Source organism: Papio anubis, chromosome 20 (assembly GCF_008728515.1).
Source record: "Papio anubis isolate 15944 chromosome 20, Panubis1.0, whole genome shotgun sequence".
Classification (NCBI taxonomy): Eukaryota; Metazoa; Chordata; class Mammalia; order Primates; family Cercopithecidae; genus Papio; species Papio anubis.
This window is the reverse complement of record NC_044995.1, coordinates 49,896,235-49,920,744: the sequence shown is the minus strand read 5'-3', so window position 1 is coordinate 49,920,744 and position 24,510 is coordinate 49,896,235. Positions and strand designations below refer to the sequence as shown.

Sequence of the window (24,510 nt, the reverse complement as noted above, 5' to 3'; positions counted from 1 at the left end):
AGCGAGGCTGCGGGAGGCAGCGGCGGCGGGAGCGGGTGGGCGGGGGCGCTGACGTCAGACCCGGGCCCGGGAGCCGGCGGCCGCTCCCCTGCCACATCCTGGTGGCCGCGCTCGCAGCCGGGCCGGGCCGTGCGCCGCGCAGCCGGGCAACCTCGCGCGCAGCCACCGGGGAGCGGGCGGGAGTCATGCAGCAGCCTTGAGCAAGAGGGGCCGGCGCTGAGGAGCGCGCGCGGTGGGAGGGCAGCCGAGCATGGAGCTGAGCCTGGAGAGCCTGGGGGGCCTGCACAGCGTGGCCCACGCGCAGGCGGGCGAGCTGCTGAGCCGGGCCGCGCGCTCGGCGGCGGCGCAGCACCAGCGGCCTGGTGGCGCAGGCGCCCAGGCCTGGTGGCCGGCATAGCGGAAACCTGCTGGACGGCAGCGGCGGCGGCAGCCCGGTAAAGTGCCAGGGGCGCAGGCGGCGCGAGGAGCAGCATGGTGACGCCGGACTTCCGCGGGGAACTGGCGGGCCGCTGCACCCGGCAATGGGCATGGCCTGCGAGGCTCCGGGCCTGGGCGGCACCTACACGGCAGCTCAACACCAGCACCTGCCGCCGCTCGCTGCCGTAGCCGACAAGTTCCACCAGCACGCGGCGGCCGCAGCATTGCGTGGCCGGGGCCTGCGGCGGCCATCTACGCGCACCCGCACCCGGCGGCCGCGCCGCCCCCGCCACCCCCGCCGCAGCGTCTGGCTGCCAGCGTGAGCGGCAGCTTCACCCTCATCGCCGGGGCGAACGAGCGGCGCTCGCCTCCGTGGGCCACCTCTACGGACCCTACGGCAAGGAGCTGCCCACCATGGGGTCGCCGCTGTCGCCGCTGCCCAACGCGCTGCCGCCCGCGCTGCACGGCGCCCCGCAGCCCCCGCCGCCGCCTCCGCCTCCGCCGCTGGCCGCATACGGCGCGCCAGGCCACCTGGCCGGGGACAAGCTGCTGCCGCCCGCCGCCTTCGAGCCTCACGCCGCGCTGCTGGGACGCGCCGAGGACGCACTGGCCCGCGGGCTGCCCAGGCGGCAGTGCTGGGCAGCGGCGGAGCGGGCAGCAGAGACGCCCGCAGGCTACTGGCGCCACTGGGCAGGCTGGCGGCGGCCAGGGCGCACGGGCCGCACGGGGGAGGCGGCGGCCCCGGCAGGTGGCGGCGGCTGGCGCAGGCGGCGGCAAAGGGGAAATCCAACACCAAAGGGGAGGTGGCGCAGCGCATCACGGCGGAGCTGAAGCGCTACAGCATCCCGCAGGCAATCTTCGCGCAGCGGATCCTGTGTCGCTCGCAGGGCACGCTCTCTGACCTGCTGCGCAACCCCAAGCCGTGGAGCAAGCTCAAATCCGGCCGCGAGACCTTCCGCAGGATGTGGAAGTGGCTGCAGGAGCCAGAGTTCCAGCGCATGTCGGCGCTGCGCTTGGCAAGTAGGAGCGTGGCGCGCACGACCGGACCCTGGGGGAGCCGGCTGTGGACTCCCGAGCACCTAGCGGGGCGGCGGCCTGATGTCTGGGTCCAGCTCCCCAAGCCCCACCCGTGCGCCCCGGCAGCCCGGGACCCCCTCTCAGGAAACTAGACTGCGATCCGCGCCGCTACCCGTTTGTACGGTTACCAGAAGGGAGAAAGGGATTGTGCCGCCTCCCCACACCCGGGTCGCTGCTCCTGCCCTTTCGGGAGCGCGTAGGGGTTCTCTAAGCCTTGTTAGACTGCTGGGAGGCTTCGAGCCTCTCCCCAAGCAGCCTTCAGGAAAGCTCATTGTGTGTGCGCGTGTGTGTGTGTGTGTGTGTGTGTGTGTGTGTGCGCGTGCGCGCGCGCCTGTTGGAGGGAGCTGTGTCCCCGAACGAGCTGCCGTCCGCTAAGGTGCCACTCCCCTCCTCCAGAATGGGTGGAGAGGGGTACTGAGGCCCCAGCCCCGGGCCGCAGAGCTCCGAGACCGTGCAGCGGGCGCCCGCAGCTCAGCAGCAGAGGCCGAGCCCGCGCTCATCCCCCTCCTGCCCCAGCGCGCGCTTCTTTGTAGTTCGGCCCTGCGATCGATACCCCCTCCCTCTCCCCTCCGGCCGCTGGCAAAGGTCACCCGAGAATGGCGGGGGAGGGGCGGCCCGGGGGACCCTCGGCCCTCGCCGCCTGGAGGCCTTCACACCCCCAGCCGGCGCCCGCCCCGCGCAGTTTGGTGGTGGCTCGGGTGCGCGCACCCCTGCCCGCCTGGCTTTGGGGTTTTGTGTCTCTCATGTCCACTTCTCTCCTCTCTCGGTCGAACACACTAGTATCTCTGTTTTTCTCTTGCCCTCCGTTTTGCTCTTGTTCCTGCTCATTCTCTCTTCTCCCTGTCTCTCCGCCTCTGTCTCTGGCTCATACTCAGCCACCGGCCCCCTGGGGACCCTCCTCCCTCCTCCCTCCCAGCTGACAGCAACTAAGTCCACACCTGCCCTCTGACAGGCAGCCCGGCCGGGCCCCCATTTCCTAGATGGGGGTGTAGGGGTGCAGGAGAGCCCCTGGCCTAGGTAGGGGTTTCTTCCCCTGGTGGTGCTGGGGAGGGGGCTGCCCACCCGGGCCACAGGGACAATAGCCGCTGCGGCTGGCGCCTGATCGATCGCTTCTCTGAGCACAAGGGCGAGAAAGGCGGGGGTTCTGGGAGGCGCCCCACTAGCAAAGAGGCAGAGGGAGTTTGCGTCTGTGCCCCCAGGCAGCCCGTCCAGGCAGGGGGGCTGGGGAAAGAGTACAGCGGGGGTCCTGTCCTGTTCTTCCCTAGCAAGCCATTCCCTCCCTCCACCCCAGTAGGACCAGACAACCCCCTGGGAACCTGGACCAACAGGCCAGCCTCAGTTTTGCCCTTCTGCAGAGCAAGCAAGGTGGCTAGCTGGAACCTCTTATGGGATTCTTAGATTTTTCTGCTTTGGGGCACAGGAAAATAAATAGTCTTTCGCATGTGGCAGGGTAACCTTATGCCCAGGGAGGTCGCGTGAACCTGGACGGTTTCAGTCTGTCCCGCTCCCCTCCCCATGACACATACAGTGGCACCTGTGTGCTCACCACCGACAGGCAGTCACATCCGCACACAGTCACGGCCCTCAAGGTGCAGTGCGAGGCTTCAGGTGGCAGAGGGCACACCTCTGACAGCTCTGACCATTTATTTATTCATTTATTGAGATGCAGTTTCACTCTTGTCGCCCAGGCTGTAGTGTAGTGGTGCGATCTCAGCTCACTGCAACCTTTGCCTCCCAGGTTCAAGCGATTCTCCCACCTCAGCCTCCTGAATAGCTGGGATTACAGACGCCCACCACCACGCCTGGCTATTTATTTATTATCATTATTATTATTTTGTAATTTTATTAGAGACGGGGTTTCACCATGTTGGCCAGGCTGGTCTCGAACTCCTGACCTCAGGTGATCTGCCCGCCTCTGCCTCCCAAAGTGCTGGGATTACACAGGCCTTGAGCCACCCCACCGGGCCTAGCTCTGACGTTTAAACACCAAGTGGTTGCCATCACACCAGTAAGGCAGGGACGGCTTCTGTATCTCGATACCCACCGCCTGCTGCCTCCTCTCCAGCACGTATTTGGGGGACGTTGTGTCCACCGTGGGTGGAACAGGAGCCCACACCACTCTCCATTTTTCCCACTACCACGTGATGTAACTAACATGACCCAGTAGCAGTACTGCAATTGCAGATTTGGGGGCCACAGAAAACATCAGCAAGAGCGTCACAGAAGGGCAAACCGCGGGCAAGAAGTCCCATGGGGGGTGGGCTCCCCGCAGCCGGGTCAGCAGCACCGAGCACTCGCCCTGATGGACATCGCCTGTTTCGCCTGCACCCGACCCTGCACCCAGGTCTGTGTTCGCTTCTGCCGGCCGCAGCGCCATCCAGGCCTCCGCCGTCCCCTTCCTGCCACGGGCAGAGTTGCAGATGGGGAAACAGGCTGCGTTTGTGCCTCGCCTTCCTGACTTGTGACAATGACAAACAGTCTCAGCTGTGGGAGTCTGGGTTTCCCGTCGACGGAGGGAGAGTTAGAACAGTCGCCGCCTCAGGGGTGCGTGGGGGAACCGGAGGGGTGAGCGCAGCGCCTGGCATCTCGGAGCCTCCCGCAGGGCGCTGAGGTGTTGAGGATGATAAACCCGGACCACCCTGCCCGCCTCCCCTCTGCCGGGTCCGCTGCCCACGCCGTCCGCGCGGCCCCGCAAAGACCTGCGGTCGCGGAGTTCACGCCGTCAACGCTGCGCACCTGTCGCGTCTCAGGTGCGCTGCGGGCCGCATCTACACCACCGGACTCCGCCTGGGACGTAAGAGGTGGCGGGGGCGAGGGCCGCGGGGTCATTAGGCTCAGGCGGAGGCCTTTAGTTCCGGTCGCTGCGCAAATGAAAAGCGGTTAAGTGGCGGCAAATCGCGGCAGTTAGGGGTAGATGGCCGGGTGCGTCCCCATCTCCACCTAACACGGCGACGCCCCAACGCTGGTGCTCGAAAGGGAACTCTGCCCCTCTGCGTCATTTCAACCCCGCAGCAGAGAACTCGCCGCCCTTTCTCCTCTCGCATCCCCATCCCCCGCTCCGCGAACACCGCGGGCCTCCCCGGGCCTCCCCAGGCCTCCTCCAAGAACTTTGCTCCCCGGGTCTCCCATCGCGCTTACCCAGCTCGGGCAGGCCACGCGTTTCCGCAGGTACCGAGTGTCCCGCCGGGCGCCGGGGCCAGGAGAGAGACGGGGACAGTGAGGGAGAAAGACCCGCAGGTGCAGACGGAGAGGGAGGGAGAGAAGGGGAGATGGAGAGACAGGGAGGAGTCGAGAGACAAAACCAGAGAGTGGGGAGGGAGAGACCGGGAGCGGGAGACACAGACGGGGAGGAGAGAAAAAGCAGCTCAGAAAGGAACAGAGGTGAAGGAGAGACGAAAAGAGAGGCAGAGAGACCAAAAAAAAAAAAAAAAAAGAGACAGAGAGGGGAGAGAAACTCTGGGTGCTGGAGGCTGCCTCTGTGCCCCGAGCTCCCACAGCCCCTCCTCCTTCCCCATGGGGTAGGACTGGGGAGAGGGGAATGGATGATTTGTTTGTTTCACTAAAGCACGCAAGAAATCCCACCGCAGACCTCGGAGTCCCGGCCCCACTGCCTGTTCTGCGTGCCTCAGTTTACCCATCTGTAAAATGTGCGTGTGATGGGCCGAATTCTGGGTCTGACACTGTCAGATTCTGGACCCCTGTCGTCTAGGAGTCCTGCAGCCCCCAAGTCCATTCCCATGGGGGTGGGAGCCTCACCCCACCCCCACCTCAAGGTCCTCTAAGTCCCTCACTTCGGAGCTGCCTCCTGGTCGAAGCCCTCCCCTGGCGCCGTCTCCAACAGTAATTATGGGAGAGGGGCTGGGGGAGGGGCGGGCGGGCTCCTCGGCGGGGGTGGGGGCGGTCGATGAATTCGAATTACCGTCTCTAATTCATCACCGTCGCTGGGTCGATAGCTTCGGCCGTCTTCAAATATTGTTTAAATTGCAACTCCAGAGGAAAAGTATTTTTTGTAACTGATCAGAAAAAAAATATGTATATAGATAATACAAAGTTTGATGGAGGTGGTTGAAAGAAGGGCCTCATCTCCTCCTTGGGCACCATGGGGAGGCAGGAGCCCAGAATCCCTGAGAGATGGTGGAGCCCAGCGTGGAGGAAACTGAGGCAGGGAGGACCCCCACCCCTCCCCGCAGGTGGATGGGATGCTTTGACCTTAAGCAGGACAAATTGTCCTAGGGACAAAAACCAGAGCTGTGTATGGAGTTGTATGCTGAGGACACCTGGTGCAGGAACTGGGCACCTCTGCTTGGTGGTGGGTGAGCAGGGGGGATGCCAGGGACTGGGCACCTAAGGGGATGGACATGGAAAGGAAAAAGAGGCAGAACCTCTTCCCCACCAGGGCTCATGCAGGCCCTCCCTCCCCCACTTCTCCCTGCTACCCGCTGCCACTGTCAAGGGCTGTGGTTGAAATGGGAGAGGCAATCCAGGAATCCCCTTCAAAGGGACAGGTGTCCACCCCTCCACAAGCACTCTGGACACCCCCACCCAAACTCTAGATGAAGGGGAGGGATGAGAGGGGAGAGGAGGAGGAGGAGGAGAGGGAAGGGAGGGAAGGAAGGGGAAGAGGGGAGGGAGGTAAAGACCCCTGTGCCTTTTGCAAAAACCCCACTTTCCACTGCAAGGGGTCCACGCCTCTTACCAACACCCCCAGAAAAAGATGCCCTGCCCCATTAGACAGTAGAGATAACCAAGGTTGGGAGCTTGGAGACCCGGGCCTCCCCTGGGCTCTGTCCCTGGCTGATCCCTGGCAAAAGGGCTTGAGCCTCAGTTTTCTTATCTGAGAAATGGGCAGAATGAAATGACGCCTAGGAGATGGGGTATGAGGTGCCAGAGGGGCTCAGGGGTCTGAAGGGGACACCGTAGGTTTCCACAGGGATGTACGGAGTGGGGATAGACCCATACTGTGCCCAGGGCCATGAGAACCAGACCCATGTGGGGCTGTGCGTGAGGCCCAGGTGACTCTGGCACCCCAAACCAGCACCCTCCCTTAAAACCTCAGGACCTGGGGAGGAGCAGCCCTAGCTAGGAACCTGGGCCAGGATCAGGGATCAGGCTCCTGCCTCCCACGCAGAGCGGGGAGGGAGATGGGGAGGGGTCCCACTGGGTGCCCACAGCCCTCCGCCTCCTCCTCAGCTTACCTGCCCGGAATGACCTTTTAAACCGGATGCGCTTCCCATACCCACCCTACAGACCAGCAAGCTGAGGCCGAAGAGAAAGGCGCTTGCCAGAGCCCCACACTGCTTCTGATCTGGAGCCAGCTTCCGCCAGGACAAGCCATACAGGACCAGGGCATGGGGGTTTCAGCGCCCCCGACCCCACTGAGTCTGGTGGGCCTAACACTAGGCTGGGGATGCCCAGGCTCCCTGATCCCCAGCACATACTGGGGAGCATTCCAGGAAGGTGGCGCTTGGGGACGAAGGCTTGGAGGTGTATTGAGGTCAAGGACCACAGAGAAGGGACCAGAGGGCGGTGGCACTTCCCACGTTCTCAGCTGCTGGCCGATCCTCAGGTGGAGCCAGGTGACCGACCAGCTCTGCCTTCCCACCTCACAGGAGCCACATCCTTTAGGGGCGGTGAGGCCTGCGCTGGGCTTCCCCCCGCCCCCAGCTCCTCCAAGTGTGATGGTGTTGTGGGCATGTGAGTCTTCTCCGATGGGAGACCACCGGAGACTCCCAGAGAGGATGGGAGGGCAAGGTCCCAGCTTCATCAAGTCCAGCTCAGAGACCCCAGGACCACCCCCACATCTGCTTGTCCCAGAAGACCTCCCCCTCCCAACACCAGCCTCAGTCCCAGTAATTCCGTTCTGTAGCCTGGGAGACAGGGACGCTCACCCCCACATCACAGAGGAGTCTGGGGGAGTCTCTTGAGTGGTGAGGGGCTGGGGCTGGCATTTGGCTGTGAAGTCCTCTTAGCCTGAAGTCCTAGAACTAATTATGAACCATTCATTCTTCTCCCTGAATCTCCCTCCCATTCCATGCTGCTTCTCCAACAACCATTACCACTCTAGTCTAAACCACTAGGGTGGTCTCCTCCTCCTCCTCCTCCTCCATCATCATGGCCTCCCAGCTCCACTCCTCCTTTTTTTTTTTTTTTTTTTTGAGATGGAGTTTTGCTCTTGTCATCCAGGCTGGAATACAGTGGTGCAACCTCTGCCTCTCAGGTTCAAGCGATTCTCTTGCCTCAGCCTACCAAGTAGCTGAGATTACAGGCCTAAGCCACCACGCCCAGCTAATTTTTGTGTTTTTAGCAGAGACAGAGTTTCACCATGTTGGCCAGGCTGGTCTTGAACTCCTGACCTCAGATGATCCACCCACCTCGGCCATCCCAAGTGCTGGGATGACAGGCGTGAACCACCGCGCCCAGCCCACTCCTCCTTCTTGCTGCCATCTCCGCCACATCCTAAGGGAGCTTTGCATGGCCACTTCGGAGCTCGTTTTCCGCTGGTTGGCACCCTGCCCCGTGGCTCCCCAGAGCCCTAAGATAAAAATGTGGTTTCCTGTGGTGTCCTACAGTATCGGACTGTGGCCTCCCACGTGGATGTGGGAGGGGACTTCTGGCTGGTGGGACCAGCAGGGACAAAGGCTAGGAGGTGGGAAAGTCCTGAGCGGCTGTTAGGAGGGAGGCTGAGCCTTTGTAAGTCTCTGGCAGGCAGCCCGACTTAACCTGGGGAGCTGGTGCTGGTTGGAATCAAGTTCTTAATTAAATATGGGCCCTGATCAATAGGGAGGGAAGCACTGGTGGGGGAGGGGAGGGGCTGGGCCAGGAGCCAGGGAGACCCACCTGACCTTGGGCAGCCCTGGGGCACCTGTGGCCTCAGTTTCCCCTCTGCCAAATAGATGCTAATGTGAGAGGGGCTGAGAAACCGGCACCCCTCCTGAGTCCCGAGTGTGGGCAGAGGTTGGGGGCGATGAGGGAGCCCTCCGAGCACAGAGCCACAGACTCACGGCAGAGAGAAACAGAGATGTGCCTGGCACAGGCTGCTGGAGAGGCGTGCCCGGGTCACAGGTGTAGAAGCACCCGGGGACACGTGTGTAGATGCCTCCATTCACACTGGGACGAGTGCAGACTGATCCAGGACCCCCATCCGCCCTCGGGCCGAGTCTTGAACCAGCAACGCCCCAAAGTGGGGTGCGGGGACATCTGGATGAAGCCCCATCTCTCCCTGGACGCAGCGGCTGCGCCGTCCGGAGACCTGGTGCTGGCGGCCGGGGGTCCTTCGTGCCTTCCGTGCGCCCCCAGCTGCTCCTCTTTGGGAGTCGAGACAGGTGCTGCTGGGCTCTGCTCGCTGGAGCTGGGGCTTTGGGAAGGTTGAGCCGACCCTCAGGGAGTGGGATGCGTGAGTGGGGAACGCTAGTTGCGGGGCAGCCTAAGTCCACGCCTTTCCAAGCGCCCTTTCCCGTCCAAGGGCCTGCTGGGGGGATGACTGTGCCTCACTTTCCGTCACCCAGCAAACGCCGTCCCGCAGCACCCAGGAAGCTGCGGAGTCGGGCTGGGCCCACCGCGTTCCGCACGTCGGTCCTTGGCGGGTGTGTGGATTCCCGAGCGCGCCCAGCCCCCAAGAGCCTGGCAGGACCTGGACTCACGTGCCCCGGCACCAGGAGACCTGGGACCCGGGACCACGCGCCCGCGGCCTCGGAGCCTCAGGATCACTGGCGCGGGCTCCGCAGGAAAGCGCAGCCCCCAGCAGGCGCGCACCATCCCACCCCCGCATCCCACCCCCGGGGAAACCACGCCCCACCGGGCGCGAGTGGCCTTCTTCCCTATCCGGCGTCCCAGAACCACGGCCATCCCGGTTGCGCTCAACACAGGACACGCTCCTCCTCCCCTCCTCCGCCTCCCTTGGTTTTGCTCCCTGGTTCCTTAAAAAATTCCACATTCTTTTGGCCAGGCAGGGAGGCTCACGCCTGTAGTCCCAGCACTTGGGGAGGCAAGGTAAGAGGATCGCTTGAGGCCAGGAGTTCCAGACCAGCCTGGGCAACAGGAAGACCCCATCTTTACAAAAAAACTTTTTTAATTAGCCGAATGTGGCCGGGCGCGGTGGCTCACGCCTGTAATCTCAGCACTGTGGGAGGCCGAGGTGGGCGGATCATCTGAGGCCAGGAGTTTGAGACCAGCCTGGCCAACACGGCCAAACCTCATGTCTACTAAAAATACAAAAATTAGCAGGGTGTGGTGGCGGGTGCCTGTAATCCCAGCTACTCGGGAGGCTGAGGCAGGAGAATCGCTTGGACCCAGGAGGCAGATGTTGCAGTGAGCCGAGATTGCGCTATTGCACTCCAGCAGCCTGGGTGACAGAGCGAGACTCCAACTCAAAAAAAAAAAAAAATTAGCCGGATGTGGTGGTGTACACCTGTGGCCCTAGCTACTCAGGAGGCTGAGCCAGGAGGATCTCTTGAGCAAAGGAGGTTGAGGCTGCAGTGAGACGTGAGACGTGACTGTTTCACTTCATTCCAGCCTGGGCAACACAGGCAGACCCTGTCTCTAAATAAATAAATAAATAAATAAATAAATCTACATGATTTTACAATAGTTAACACATTCGCCATGTTCTGAATTTAAATGCAAGACGAGGGAGCTTCCGTTGCCCTTCCTTCGGCAAATCACAGTTTGTATTTCTTCTTGCAAAAGGCTCCAGGAATAAATTATTTTTATTTATTTATTTATTTATCTATTGCAGAAAGGGGAGCTCCAGATGCTCCGTGATTCTTCCCCTTGCTCAGATCCATGAAGCGTGCGTCCTGGTCATTTTTGCCGGCCACCTAGTACTCTCTGACTCGGTGGTGGTTTCAGGCTTTCCTGAAGCACTCCCCGCCCCGCTGACATTTAGGCTGTTTCCAATCGTTAGCGGTCACCATAGCAGCTGCAATGAATACGTCCGGGGCGGATCATTTTACGAGTGTGAGTTTATCTGTGGATTAATTTCCCAATCATTGAAACGCTGGATCAGCCTCCCCAGCCCCTTTCTGGGTGGCCGCTTCAGCCGCTTCTTATCACTGATTCCTTTCCTGTCATCTTCTTCACATCCATCTCCCACTGCAGGCTCTGTGTCTCCATCACTTTTTTTTTTTAAATCAACGCCTTGTGTGTGTGTGTGTTTGCCCACTCGATTTGCCCCGCTTGAGGGTGCCTGATGGGGTGGGTCTCCGTGGCTGAATGTCCAAGGGTGAGAGGTGCCCCCTGACACCCCCATGCCCCCACCCCATGGCGGCCCAGCCTCCAGATGGAGCCACGAGGGAGGGACAGCCCGAGAGTCCAAGTGGAAACGCGTTTCCCGGTTAAATCTTTGAAAGGCTCAGAACTAATTTGAAAATGCAGTCATTAAAATCCCATCAGGGGAGGCTGGCAGGGAAAGCTGGAGGGAGAGGGGTGGGGACAAGAGGGAGGCGGGCGGGGACCCCTGCCAAGGCTGGGCACCTGCCGAGGCTAAGGTGAGCTCCGAGGCCGCGTGAGATGCAGGCAGGGCAGGCTTGGGGAGGGTAAGCCACCCAGAGTGGAGGGGTAGCGGGAACGGAGTGGGGCCAGATGAGGGGCTGGGGAGGCCTCTGGGGGTCCACACCTGGGGCATGACTCACCCCATCTCCTTGGAGAAGGTTTCACTGCCTCCCACCCATGGGAATCAATTTTCCAGCTCCCCCAGGAGTACAGGGTGTAGACAGAGGGTGTAGGTATGTGACCGGGCCCCCCCCAGTTACTGGACATGTGACCTTGGGCGAGTCACCCACTGACTCCGGTCTGGAGAGGCCATGAGGGGGACAAGACACCAGCATGGCGGGGGCCATCAATGCACCCGGTATCTGGGGCCAGGCAGCTGATGGTGGGGGCAGGATGCGTCGCTAAGGAAACAGGTCATCATCCCAGCCGGAGACCGGGCTCCGTATTGAATTGTCTCCTCCATGAAGCCGGGGTTGAGCACCAGAGGTGGCCGGAGGGAGAAGGCATCCGGCTCCAGGACACGGGGGGACGGGCACACCGCGGGGTAGACTCGCGTGACTTGGTGGTTTGGGGCACTGTACAGAGTCAGGCACAGAGGGACAGGGGACGGTCACTTGAATCGCCCATTGCTGCATCCTGAGGCCATTTCTTCTTCTCCCTTTGGGCATCGCCCAGCTGGTCTCCATCTCCCCTAGTTGCTCTTTGATCTCCTTGGACCTTGGAAACCCCCTGGAGATTCCACGTCCCCCTCCTCCTGGCGCCACCCTGGCTTGTGCCTCTCCTGCCATGCCACCCCCCAGCACTGCCGGCGTCCACTGGGCTTCAGGGACCCTCCCTGCAGCTGTCCGGATGCCTGAGCCTGGTCTTCTGGTCCATCCTCCCTCCCAGCCAGCTGTGTATCCACTCGGAGGCCTCACAGAGCCCAGTGGGGCCCGCGCCTCCACTCTAGTACCCACCCAAAGGCGTCCTCCCTCCCGCTTTCCTGGACTCAGAGCGGAGCTGGCCTTCTCGTTGGGGAACGGAGTCCCAGGCAGCCGCAGCTTCACGCTGCCCTGTGACTGTGAGCGGAGGCCAGTTCCTGGAGCTGCCTCTCTCTGGCCTCATGCAGTAGCTGCTCCCTGAATGTGGAATGGATGAATGAGTTGCAGGTCCACGTTTTGGCGTTCACTCCTTCATGACTCTTAGGACTGCTGCCCGGTGAGGACACAGGGCTCTGGGTCACTGCGTCTGCTTGATAAAGCAGGAAGCTGATGTCCAGAGACGCCAGGGTGTGCGCTCAAGGCCACTCGGCCCACGGAGCCCACCTGCATCACCGTTGGCGCAGTAGTGAGGGGAGCAGGGGGAGGCAGAGAGGAGCCACCCTGGGGCTGGGCGGACATGGATGCGTATCCCACACCACAAGCTTCTGCGGGGTGACAGCTACACTCACCCCAAGAGCCTGCACACCCCACAACCCTCACGTCTCACGTCCACACCACGAGCCTGCTGCATCCCGCACACGGATGTCACACCGAGATCCGTTGCCCCATCCACCGTCCGTCCAGGCCCCCACAGGCTGACTCCCGTTTTCCCGGCCGGAACGGAGACAGCTCTGCTAACAGTCATAGGTTTCTCAGCTCCTCAGTCCGGTGGGGTTTGGATGTGCAGGGCTGCCGCCCCCGCATTTGTGGCTGAGCGCCTGTGCAGTCCCTCACTCAGACTTCGCCCTCCACCCTGCCGGGACATTTGGGAAGCCTCAGGCAGCCCCACGCGGGCACACCCGACAGTGGACAGAGGCTGGCACCTTCAGCCCGCATGCGGCCAATGTCAGGCGCGTGCAGAGGCACCCACGGCCCCCCCCCCCAGGGAGAAGGGCGGATGCTGCATCCTGGAGGCCCCCCCATTACAAGCCCAGCCCCTCCAAAGGCCTCGGATGAACAGGAGGATGAAGCAGGAGAGGAGGAAGCGGGGGTGGGGGGAGGAGAGGGAAGGGAGGGAAGTGAGGGAAGGAAGGGGAAGAGGGGAGGGAGGCAAAGAAAGGGAGGGAAGGAAAGGGAGGATAAGAGGGGAGAGAGAGGGAGGGTGAGTAGAAAAGGAGGGGTGAGGAGGAGAGGGCCTGGTCCCCTCTTGGAGGATGACGGGGAAAGGAGGGGTGAGGAGAAGGAGAGGGGCTGGTCCCCTCTTGGAAGGTAATGGGGGTTGACAAGTGGGCCCCAGCAATGAGTGAATCCAGGGCCCCTGCTCAGCTACTGGCTTCCTGCTGAGGGCACTCGGGAAGCCCCACAGTCCCACTCGGCGCTCCAGGGCAGTGGCTGCTGGTCTTCCCCAACAGGGTCTTGCAGTCTCGGCTGAGACCCCCCCCACGCTCCACCACCCTCGTGTGGGACAACTCAGGAACGTGGTAGTCACTGCACAATCACTCAGCCACTGCCTGTACCTCCACTCTGTGCTGGGCAACAGAAAGATCTCAGGCCCCACGAGGCTAAAAGGAGGAACAGTGGCCGCTGGGAGTCCCAGAGGAGGGACCTCGGACTCTGCTGTGGGGGAGGGAGGGACTTCCTGGGGAGAGGCCATTGCTCCTGGGCCTTGAGGAATGTGTAGGAGTTCTCTGGCCAACTTTCTACTGGTGGCCCCAGTTTCTCCATTTCTCCCCTCTCCAGGAAGATCCTGAGAGAAAACCTAAGTCTCAAGGACTTCCTTGAGGGAGGGAGAAACTTTATGGTTGGAAGGCAAGTGTCGCCCAGAGCCCAGCTCCTCTCAGGGACCCCCAGATGGGAGCTGGGAGCCTCGTGTTAGTCCTGCTGTATTCATTCAGGACTTTTCTGGCTAAACCCTTCCCCACAGCCCAGCCATGATCAAGACCATCTTACAGTTGGGGAAACTGAGGCTAACATGGTCCAACACCAGGCAGGGCCCAAGAGGGCAGCAGGGCAGACCACCCTCTTGGGCACCCGGTGGTCGGCTGCCCCCAGCAACTTTTAGAAAGGCAGGAAGTGGGACAGAGCTGGTGTGTGGGGGACAAATCCCAGGGGGTCTGCAGGAAATGCCTTAATCTGGAACTTGAGGGTCTCCCCCAGTCCAGCCTCCTTTTCCCCTCAAGGGGACACAGCCTACAGCCCCCGCCCTTTCCTGGGTTGGGGCAGGGAAGGCTGCCCTCTGCTGGACACAGCGAGAACATCAGGGATGACTGAGCGAAGGGGCAGCCACACTGCCAGGACCCCGCACCCGGAGATTTCCTGATCCCACCTGCCCAGAAAATAAAACGACCGGCTTGTTGGTGCTGGGGGCAGTGGGGCAAGCCCAGGACGGTGCCCTGGGGCGGGAGGCTGGACGCTACGGTAAAGCCACCATGACTGCGTTTGCCGGGAGCCCTGTGCATGGGCTCAGATGTGGGCGTGGGGTCTGCGTATCTTCTAGTTGATCTTTGATATCCTCCCAGGGTCTCGGGGACCTCCCAGGAACCAGCCCCAGGTCATCCTCATCCTTAGATTCCAAAAAGGCTGATAACCGTTGGGGAGATGGGATGGGTGGGGTACCTGGAGTTCTCAGATCAGAGCCTCTCGGGGGTGACTGCTCCTGGAATCAGGGCCTCCATCCCCAGGGTCCTGGAGGAGGTGCAGGGCTGGCTGCAGGGAGTGGGCATCCTGTCGGGACCCAAACCCTCACTCAGTGGGAACCCTGAACAGAGCGGGTGAACTGTTGTAAAAAGAAGAGGTGTGGCAGGGGTGACAGGGATAGTTGTAGGATTAGACAAGGGGTGTCTGGGTAGCCACACAGGGAAGGAGATATCTGAGCAGAGACTAGAAGGAGCTAAGTGGGGCAGGAGGGGACCTGGGGAAGAGCAACCAGGCAGAGAGAACCATCGTGCAGAGGCCCCAGGCTGGACCCTGCCAGGGAGGTGGAGCTGAGTGAGTAAGGCCAGGGCAGGAGGCAGGACAGAGAGGTGGGTGGTGGTGGGTGGGGAGAGGGAAGGGCCTGGAAAAGCTCAGGAGCCCAGGGAGGACTGGCCTGCACCGGGACATGCCTGAAGGGGGTGCACTGTCTTTACAAAGGAAGGGACTGAGGCCTCCAAAGGAGTGGGACTCCCCTGGGGTCCCTGAGCAAGCCTGACAGCCTGGCCCCGCCCCACTCCTCCTCCAGCTTGGTGGCCAAGATGTGTGTTGGGGACCACTCTCTATCCCCCCGACCGCAGGTCGGGAGCCACTGGTGATGGAACCCGGGGCTGAGTATCCAGTGCTGGCCACGTACTAGGAGAATCCCAGGATGGGTTCAGCAGTGTTGATAGGATAGCCGCAGAGGAAATCAGGGGAGGTGAAGAGCCTCGAAAGAATTAAATCAAATGTCGAAGAAGAAGAATCTCCGGGAAAGAATCAGAAATCCCGAAAATGTCAAAGTCGGCATCAAATCGAAGAAATCATCATCGAAAGGTCGGCGATCTCGTCCTCGAAAAATCTCGTCAGAAATCGTAGAAAAATGTCGAAATCCAATATCCAGAAATCCCCAGAAAATCTCGCGGCTCGAAAAATCGTCAGCAAATAATAAAAATCGAAATGTCGAGCAAATGAAATGTCAATCATCGTAATCGAAAATATCCAATCGAAAAATAAATCGAAAATCGAAGAAAATCGTCGAAATAAAATCATCGAAATCGGAATCGAAATCGTCAGAAATCAAAATCGAAAATCGCTTCAATCCGGCATCATCAGCATCCGAAATGAAATCGTCAAAATCAGCATCGAGAAATCAGTCATCAATCGAAATCCGTCATCGAAATCAATCAATCAAAAATCAATCGAAAAATCAATCGAAATCAAAAATCAATCCGCCAATCATCGAAAATCCGAAAAATCAATCATCGAAAGACAAAATCGAAATCGAAAAACCGAAAAATCGAAAATTCGAAATGTCGTCGCGTCGTCGAAAATCGAAGTCGAGATGCGTCGAAAGAAATCATCGAAAGTCGAAAATCGAAAAAGTAATCGGCGAAGTCGGCGTCGAAGTCGAAATCCGAAAATGAAAATCAATGAAATCATCCGAAAATCGAAATCCAGAAATCGAAAATCGAAATCAATCATCGAAATCGAAAAATCCGGCGTCCAGCGTCGAAAATCAATCATCGGCGCATCGAAATCATCAATATCGAAGTCAGTCAGCTCGATAATCAAAATCGAAAATGTCGAAGTCGAAATCGAAAATGTCGAAGTCATCCGGCGAAAATGTCGAAAAATCGGCATCAATCGAAGAAATCATCGAAATCGAAATCATCGGCGCGTTCCGCGAAAAGAAATCTTCGAAATCCGAGAAAGTCGAAAAGAATTAAATCAAATCGAAAGTCGAAATCGAAAAATCCGAGAAATCGAAAAATCAATCAGTAAATCGAAATCATCCGGCGAAGGTAATCAATGCATCGGCACGTCGATAAAATCAAAATCAATCATCAATCAAATCATCGGCGCAATCAAAATCGAAAAAAATCGAAAATCGAAATCGAAATCGAAAAAACCAGAAATCAATCCAGTCAATCGAAATCAATCGAAATCAATCCATCAATCAGTCGAAATCAATCAATCGGTAAATCCAGAAAATCAGCGAAATCGAAATCAAGCATCCATCGAGATCAATCAATCAGTCTCGAAAATGTCAGTCGAAAATCAATCGAAAAAATCCGAAATCAATCGAAAATCAATCAATCGGCGTCGAAAAATAAAATGAAGTCGAAAATATCAATCCGGATCATCAATCAATCGAAATAAATCAATCTCGAAATCGAAATCAATCAGCATCAATCATCAATCAATCGAAATCGGCATCGAAATAGTGGTGGAGGAGGTGCTGCACAAGGTTGCAGGTGATAGGGAGGGTGTGGTGGGATAGCACTGACATTGCTGGTGCAGGAGTGATGGCGGAGGAGAGGACGGAGGTGGAGGCCTCATTGGAGGCTGGTGGAGGTTGCGTGACAGAGGTGGCAATGGCGGGCTCTGGCAGCATGAGGCTGGTGGTTGGTACCAGGGCCAAGTCCAGGGCTTCATTCCAGCTCCCCCGTCCCCACTCTGAGCCCGGTCAGTTGTTCTCTCCAAGCCTTGGTTTTCACTTCCACACAAGGGGCCCAGAACCACCACGGCCTCTGGGGTTGGCACAGGGGTGGCCTTTAGGGCTGGCGTGGGGGTGACCCTGATGTCGGGTGGGGTGCTGGCAGGGGTGAGGTGGCGATGGTGATGGGCAGGGGACGCACGGAGGGGGCGTCCGGGCGGCCCCCCTACTCCGACTCACACCTCTGTCGGCGGCCGTGGGGGATGGGAGCGATGACAAAGCTGCTCGCGGTAAACAGCTCCGACTGGATCGATCTGGGCTGTGAGGAGCTGTAATTAGATTGAACGCCGGGAAGGGGGGCAGCAGAGCCTCTTTTTGCTGCGATCGACAAAACGCGAAGTTTTTTCAGACTCTGCCTGGCCTGGCCCCTCCCCCAGCCTCTGCCTCTGGGGTCCCCATTAGGCACCAGATTGGAGCCTGGGAGGTGGGGTGGGAAAGGGACTATCTGCATCCTACCTCCCTCCCCCATCTAGGCCAGTGGACTCTGGTTTCTGGGCTGCCCTGTTGGGACTGGCTGGGAAAGCTTGCGGGGTGGCTCACATTCTCTGAGTAAATAAGGAGAAAACTCCCTGCCTTACAGAATTGTTGTAAGGATTGAGGCTGGGTACTGTGATTCATGCCTGTAACCCCAGCATTTTGGGAAGCCGAGGCTAGAGGATTGCTTGAACCCAGGAGTTAGAGACCAGCCTGGACAACATAGTGAGACCATATTTCTACAAACAAACAAACAAACAAAAAACATATATATGTGTTTTCGTTTTTGTTTTTGAGACGGAGTCTCGCTCTGTCGCCCAGGCTGGAATGCCCTGGCCTGATCTCATCTCACTGCAAGCTCCACTTCCCAGGTTCACACCATTCTCCTGCCTCAGTCTCCCAAGTAGCTGGGACTACAGGCACCTGCCACCATGCCCAGCTAATTTTTTGTATTTCTAGTAGAGACAGGGTTTCACCGTGTTAGCCAAGATGGTGTCGATCTCCTGACCTCGCCTCGGCCTCCCAAAGTGCTGGGATTACAGGCATGAGCCACCGCGCCTGGCCTGTTTTGTTTTTTTTTTTTTTTAGACAGAGTTTCGCTCTTGTTGCCCAGGCTGGAGTGCAATGGCACAATCTCAGCTCACCACAACCCCTGCCTCCCAGGTTCAAGTGATTCTCCTGCCTCAGCCCTCCTAGTAGCTGGGATTACAGGCATGCACCACCATTCCTGACTGATTTTGTATTTTTAGTAGAGACAAGGTTTCTCCATGTTGGTCAGGCTGGTCTCAAACTCCTGACCTCTGGTGATCCACCTGCCTTGGCCTGCCAAAGTGCTGGGATTACAGGCATGAGCCACCGTGCCCGGCTGTTTTTTTTTTTTTTTTTTTTAATTAGCCAGATGTGGTGGTATGCACCCATGGTCCCACCTACTTGGGAGGCTGAGGCGGGAGGACTGCTTAAGCCCAGGAGTTCAAGGCTGCAGTGAGTCGTGATTGCACCACTGCACTCCAGCCTGGGCGACACAGCAACACCCTGTCTTAAAACAAAACAAGAATTATTGTTAAGAATTGAGTGACCAGATACACGTAAAGCTCTTGACACAAAGATCTTGTGAACTTTCTGAGGAACATCTGTATTTCTGTCCCTACTGTAAATGTAGGATGAATTTGTGAGTAAATTGCTAAGTAAATGAATAAGTGAGTGAGTGAATGAATTAAACATTACAACAGGTGAGCGTGAGGGCCTCCCTTGGAATTTCAAGGCCCCGGTTGAGTTTTGACTCAGCTTTCCCTTTGAAAGAATGGAGGACTGGGTCCTCTCCCGTAATCCTCATGGGGTGGCCGAGTGCCAAAGAGGTGAGAGGTCAATTCAGTTTTTTTGCATTTCCTTCCATGTTTCTTTATGCAGATAAAGTATAAACATAGGTTCTTGCCTCTCCTTTCATACATAAAAGGTTCCCTGGTACACTGTTCACCCTTCAGGTTTTCCTTTGCCATCTTTTCAGATTCATAGCCATACCCTCCCTCTCTGTCAGTCTCTCAGTATAATTACAAATACAGTCTTTTGCCTAAATTAGCATTTAGTAATTAACGTTATGCTTTTGGTGAACATGGTCCACAGATGAGCCATGTAGAGTACTAGGACTGCATTTCCTTTCCTGTACGACTCTTTGATTTTCCAGGAGTTGATAACTTCCAAACAAAAATTATTCCCATGCTCCCTAACAAAATTTAAAACCAACTCAAAGGGACTTTCCATACATATTAGGTCGTCTCTGATCTGGGTGGGGCTCCCCTCCATACCCTGGGTCCTTTTGTCTAGCTGTCTTCCAGGGTCCTCCTCATCCTCATTTGGAGGACCCCTTTTCTCTTTCAGCTAGGTTAGATCACATTTCCTGAATCCACACCATCCTTTTTTGATTTACCTCCTCGTTTGAATGGAACACATCCTCCAGTAGCTTTCTGAGAAAGGGTATACAGGAAGTCAAGTTTTGGAGTCCTCAAACGTCTGATTATATCTTTTTTTTTTTTTTTTGAGACTGAGTTTCACTCTTGTTGCCCAGGCTGGAGTGCAGTGGCACAATCTCAGCTTACTGCAACCTCCACCTCCCAGGTTCAAGCAATTCTCTTGTCTTAGCCTCCCGAGTAGCTGGGATTACAGGCATGCACCACCACACCCAGATAATGTTGTATTTTTAGTAGAGATGGGGTTTCTCCCTGTTGGTCAGGCTGGTCTCAAACTCCTAACCTCAGGTGATCTGCCTGCCTCGGACTCCCAAAATGCTGGGATTACAGGCATGAGCCACCGAGCCCGGCCCTGATTATGTCTTTATTGCACCTTCATGCTTGATGTTTTGATGTTTAGCAATTCTAGCTGAATGTAACTTTTCCTTGAGGCCAGGCATGGTGGTTCACACCTGTAATCCCAGCACTTTGGGAGGCTGATGCAGGCGGATCACAAGGTCAGGAGATCGAGACCACGGTGAAACCCTGTCTCTACTAAAAATACAAAAAAAAATTAGCCGGGCGCGGTGGTGGGCGCCTGTAGTCCCAGCTACTCGGGAGGCTGAGGCAGGAGAATGGCGTGAACCCAGGAGGCAGAGCTTGCGGTCAGCTGAGATTGCGCCACTGCACTCCAGCCTGAGCAACAGAGCAAGACTCCATCTCAAAAACAAACAAACAAATAGAAAAATCTTTTCCTTGGAACTTCGAAAGCCTTGCTCTATTGTCTGCTAGTTTTTGCAAACCCAAAGCTGCTTGGATTCTTGATCCTTTGCATGACATCTGGCTTTCCACTGGACGCTTTTTAGGATTTTCTCTTTATTCTTGGTGCTCTGAAATTTCACAATGAGCCTTCAGTGCCTTTTTCATTCATTGAGCTGAGGACTTGATGTCTCACCCCCATTTTTTTAGAGCTGGGGTCTCGCTCTATCGTCCAGGCTGGAGTGCAGTGTCACAATCACACCTCACTGCAGCCTTGACCTCCTGGGTTCAAATGATTCTCTTACCTCAGCATCCTGAATAACTGGGTCCACAGGTGTAAGCCATCATGCCTGGCTAATTTTAAATTTTTTGTAGCAATGGGGTCTTGCTATATTGTCCAAGCTACTCTCAATCTCTTGGGTTCAAGTGATCCTCCCACCTTGGCCTCCCAAAGTGCTGGGATTAGAGGCATGAGCCATTTTGTCCAGCCTATTTATTTATTTATTTTTGAGACAGAGTCTCACTGTGTTGCCCAGGCTGGAGTGCAGTGGTGTGATCTCAGCTCACACCTCTGCTTACTGGGCTCAAGCGACTCTCCTGCCTCAGCCTCCCCAGTAGCTGGGATTGTAGGTGCCTGCCACCACACCCAGCTATTTTTTTTGTACTTTTTGTAGAGATGGGGTTTCATGATGTTGGTCAGGCTGGTCTCGAACTCCTGACCTCAAGTGATCCACCTACCTCAGCCTCCCAAAGTGCTGGGATTACAGGAATGTACCACCATGCCCGGTGGGCCTATTTATTTTTTAAAATTATTTATTTATTTTAAGAGAGAGTCTTACTCTGTCACCCAGGATGGAGTGCCATGGTGAGATCATGCTCACTACAGCCTTGAATCCCCAGCCTCAAGTGATCCTCCTGCCTCAGCCTCCCAAAATGCTGAGATTACAGGCATGAGCCACTGCACCTGACCACCTTTAAACTGGAAACTCATCTTTCAACCCTAGACTTTTTTTCATTATTTGATCATCTCTTCCTCTATTTTTGAACTGTCTCTTGATCAGGTGACAACCCTGCTTCATCGTAATTCATCCTCTAACGTTTTATTCTCTTTCATTTCCCATCTTTGCAGCTGCTTGTGTTCCATTTTCTGGGATATCTGCTTAACTTTTTTTTTTTTTTTTTTTTTTTAGACAGAGTCTTTCTCTGTCGCCAGGCTGGAGTGCAGTGGCATGATCTCAGCTCACTGCAACCTCTGCCTCCCAGGTTCAAGCGATTCTCCTGCCTCAGCCTCCTGAGTAGCTAAGACTACAGGTGCCAGCCACCACACCCGGCTAATTTTTGAATTTTTAGTAAAGACGGGGTTTCACCATGTTGGCCAGGCTAGACTCTTGACCTCGTGATCCGCCCACCTCGGCCTCCCAAAGTGCTGGGACTACAGGCGTCAGCCACCGCGCCCGGCCAATATCTGCTTAACTTTATCTTCCAGTCCTTACATGGAATTGTTTTACTCTGGCTATTACATACTCACATTTTAAGAGCATTTCCTCACTCTCTAAGGGTCGCTTTTACTTAACAGCATCCTGTACTTGTTTCATGGATATATTTTTCTCTTAGCCCTCTGGGAATGTTAATTATATCTTTGCCTGCCTTGTCGGTTCCTTCTGAGTTCATTCCTCCCCCACCAAACTATTTTTCTCCATTGTTCTCCCCTCTCCTCCGTCCCTCACTCTCTCTCTCCCTCTCTTTTTCATGTTAAGATACTTTTCTAAAATGTGCAGTAAGCCACAGGCATCACTTGCATTTAATCGTAAAACCTGAACCGCAGTTAGAAGCCCCACACGTTCCGGGTCAGAGGGAGTGAAGTGTGTGTCAGCTCACACCCTAGATGGGCGAACCTGTTGTCCCCGAGACATGAGTCACAGCAGAGGGAACATTCATTTATTTCTGTGGATGTGTATGGACATTGATCTAGCATGTCATGTTCCAGGCTGTTCTGCAACCAAAAGAAAAGCTCTCTGTGCCATCCCAGTAGGCCACCAGGGCCGGCACAGAGAAGAGACTGGGAGCAGAGACCCACTAGTACAACCTGCACCACCCGCCGCTTCTGGGGGTCACAGAGTAGCTGGGACTCCGGGATTTTGACGAGGGCAGGACAGCCTCTCCAGCACCACAGTCCCAGACTGGATGCAGGAGAGAAATTGAGATTCTGATGGAGTTTCAAGCTGATGCCACAGATGAGACCATCTGACTTGTGGCCCAGCTCCTAGGTGGGGAAGCCTGTGTTTTGTATCCGCTGACATGGACTGCATTGAGGGGAGGGGTCCACTTTGCTACTGGAGCAGGAAGAGCAGGACTCGGTTTCAGCCCTGCCCCACCACCCCGAGCCTTTGCTTTACTCCCTTTGCCAGTGTCTGGTCTGCAGGCGGTGGGGCAGCCTCCTTCAGCCCTCTCCCTAATCTGTGCGGACTGGCCAAGAGGAAGGGTGACCTGCTTATCTGGAAGAGCAAGAGGTGGTCCCTACACTCCTCCCCTCCTCCTCCTAAGTCTTCTTCCTTAAATGTTCTGCGCTCCAGAGGGTCCACTGGGTGCTCGAGGGAGGCCAAGTCTGGGTGGTCTCAGCGTGTGGATAGGGGCAGGGGCAGGAGGCAGGGATGCAGTGTCAGAATTGGGCTGTGAACTCCCAGGGTCCCTAAGGGTATCAGGCCTTACAGGAGTGTCCTTGCTGCTCATTCGTAGAGCTTGGTTGTCAGAGCCAGTTGCCGTGGCACATGCCTGTAATCCCAGTGCTTTGGGAGGCTGAGGCCAGAGGATCACTTGAGGCCAGGAGTTCGAGACCAGCCTGGGCAACATAGCAAGACTTCCCCTCCCCAAAAAAAAAGAAAAGAAAGAAAGGAAAGACCCTGGTTGGCCCATCATTTCTGAGGAAGGTTGCTGGGTTTTGTGATGCACCCCAGGACCTGGTAATTAACCAGTTATTTCACCCAAGTCTACACTCAGCCGAAAACTCACATGTGCAGTTTCCATGTCATTTCCCCAACACCCCCAGGTTGGGGCTGCAGAAGTTACCAACACCAATTTCTGTGGTCCTTTAGATCGGGAGCGTTTGAGAGGAGGATGGGGTTTTGGGGGATATGAGGCTTGGGGTGCCTGAGTGGGCTCCATGGAGAAGGGGGCTGGCTGGAGGGAGTTGTGCCCATGCCTGCAGAGGGGCGCTTACACTGTGTCCCCTTCTTTGTCCTCCCCCCACCCCCACCCCATCTGCTTTTCCTGCCTGTCCTCACCTTGGATTGTGTCCACCGTCCTCTGGCTGCATCCTGGACTTTCCTGGTGTCTCCCTGTTGACCTTGCTGTTTCCCTGTCTCTGTCTCTGTGCGTCCATGTGTTCCCCGCTGTCTCCCCCTCTGCCTCTCCCTGCATTCCTGTTCCTCCTGGACTCTCCCTGGGTCCTTATGTTCATCTGCCTTTCCCCACGTGTCCCTTCTCCCCTCCTCCTCATCCTCCCGGCGGCGTGCGCCGCCTGCCTTCCCCGGCCGGCCACACGGTGGCTCTGTGTCCTGCTCGCCCGCCCGCTCGCTGCTCGCCCGCAGCCTGCAAGCGCAAGGAGCAGGAGCAGCAGAAGGAGCGTGCGCTGCAACCCAAGAAACAGCGCCTGGTGTTCACCGACCTGCAGCGGCGCACGCTAATCGCCATCTTCAAGGAGAATAAGCGGCCGTCCAAGGAGATGCAGGTCACCATCTCGCAGCAGCTTGGCTTGGAGCTCAACACCGTCAGCAACTTCTTCATGAACGCGCGGCGCCGCTGCATGAACCGCTGGGCTGAGGAGCCCAGCACGGCCCCCGGGGGCCCCGCTGGCGCCACGGCCACTTTCTCCAAGGCCTGAGGCGCCCCGGCCCCGCGCCCTCCCTGCCTCCACGGCCTGGGCGCTGTACCCCCATGTCTCCTCCCCTCATCCTGCCGGCCCGGAGACCCGCCCCCAGGGGGCACCTGGAGGGGGTGCTGTCCGGGCCCCCCACACCCGGGGAGGGGGAAGCAGCACACCCCCCAGCCCAAGTGCACAAAAAGGGCCCCCCTCCTCCCTCCATGCCCACTCCCTCCAGGCCAAAGGAAGCCCTCCACCCCCACAGAGGAGAGGGAGTGACAGAAAGGGGTTCCCTAGCCCCCTCTCCATTCAGGACGCCCAGAGGGCCTCGAGAAAAACCAGGGCTCACTGTATTTTGTCCCTAAAAGCAGGTCAAGAGCACCTTACTAGAAATATAAACGAGGTATTTTAAAAAGGTACACA

General features: G+C 57.2%; 1 protein-coding gene across 1 annotated transcript; it reads left to right on the top strand.

The window, feature by feature from the left end:
* The first annotated feature begins 250 nt into the window (after window positions 1-250).
* Window positions 251-24,168, top strand: ONECUT3 (one cut homeobox 3). Its single transcript, XM_031660175.1, is given in 7 exon segments — window positions 251-370; window positions 373-499; window positions 502-668; window positions 671-760; window positions 763-1,039; window positions 1,042-1,437; window positions 23,816-24,168. Coding segments are annotated over 7 exon segments (1,470 nt in total). The 3' UTR covers window positions 24,109-24,168.
* Window positions 24,169-24,510: the final 342 nt, after the last annotated feature.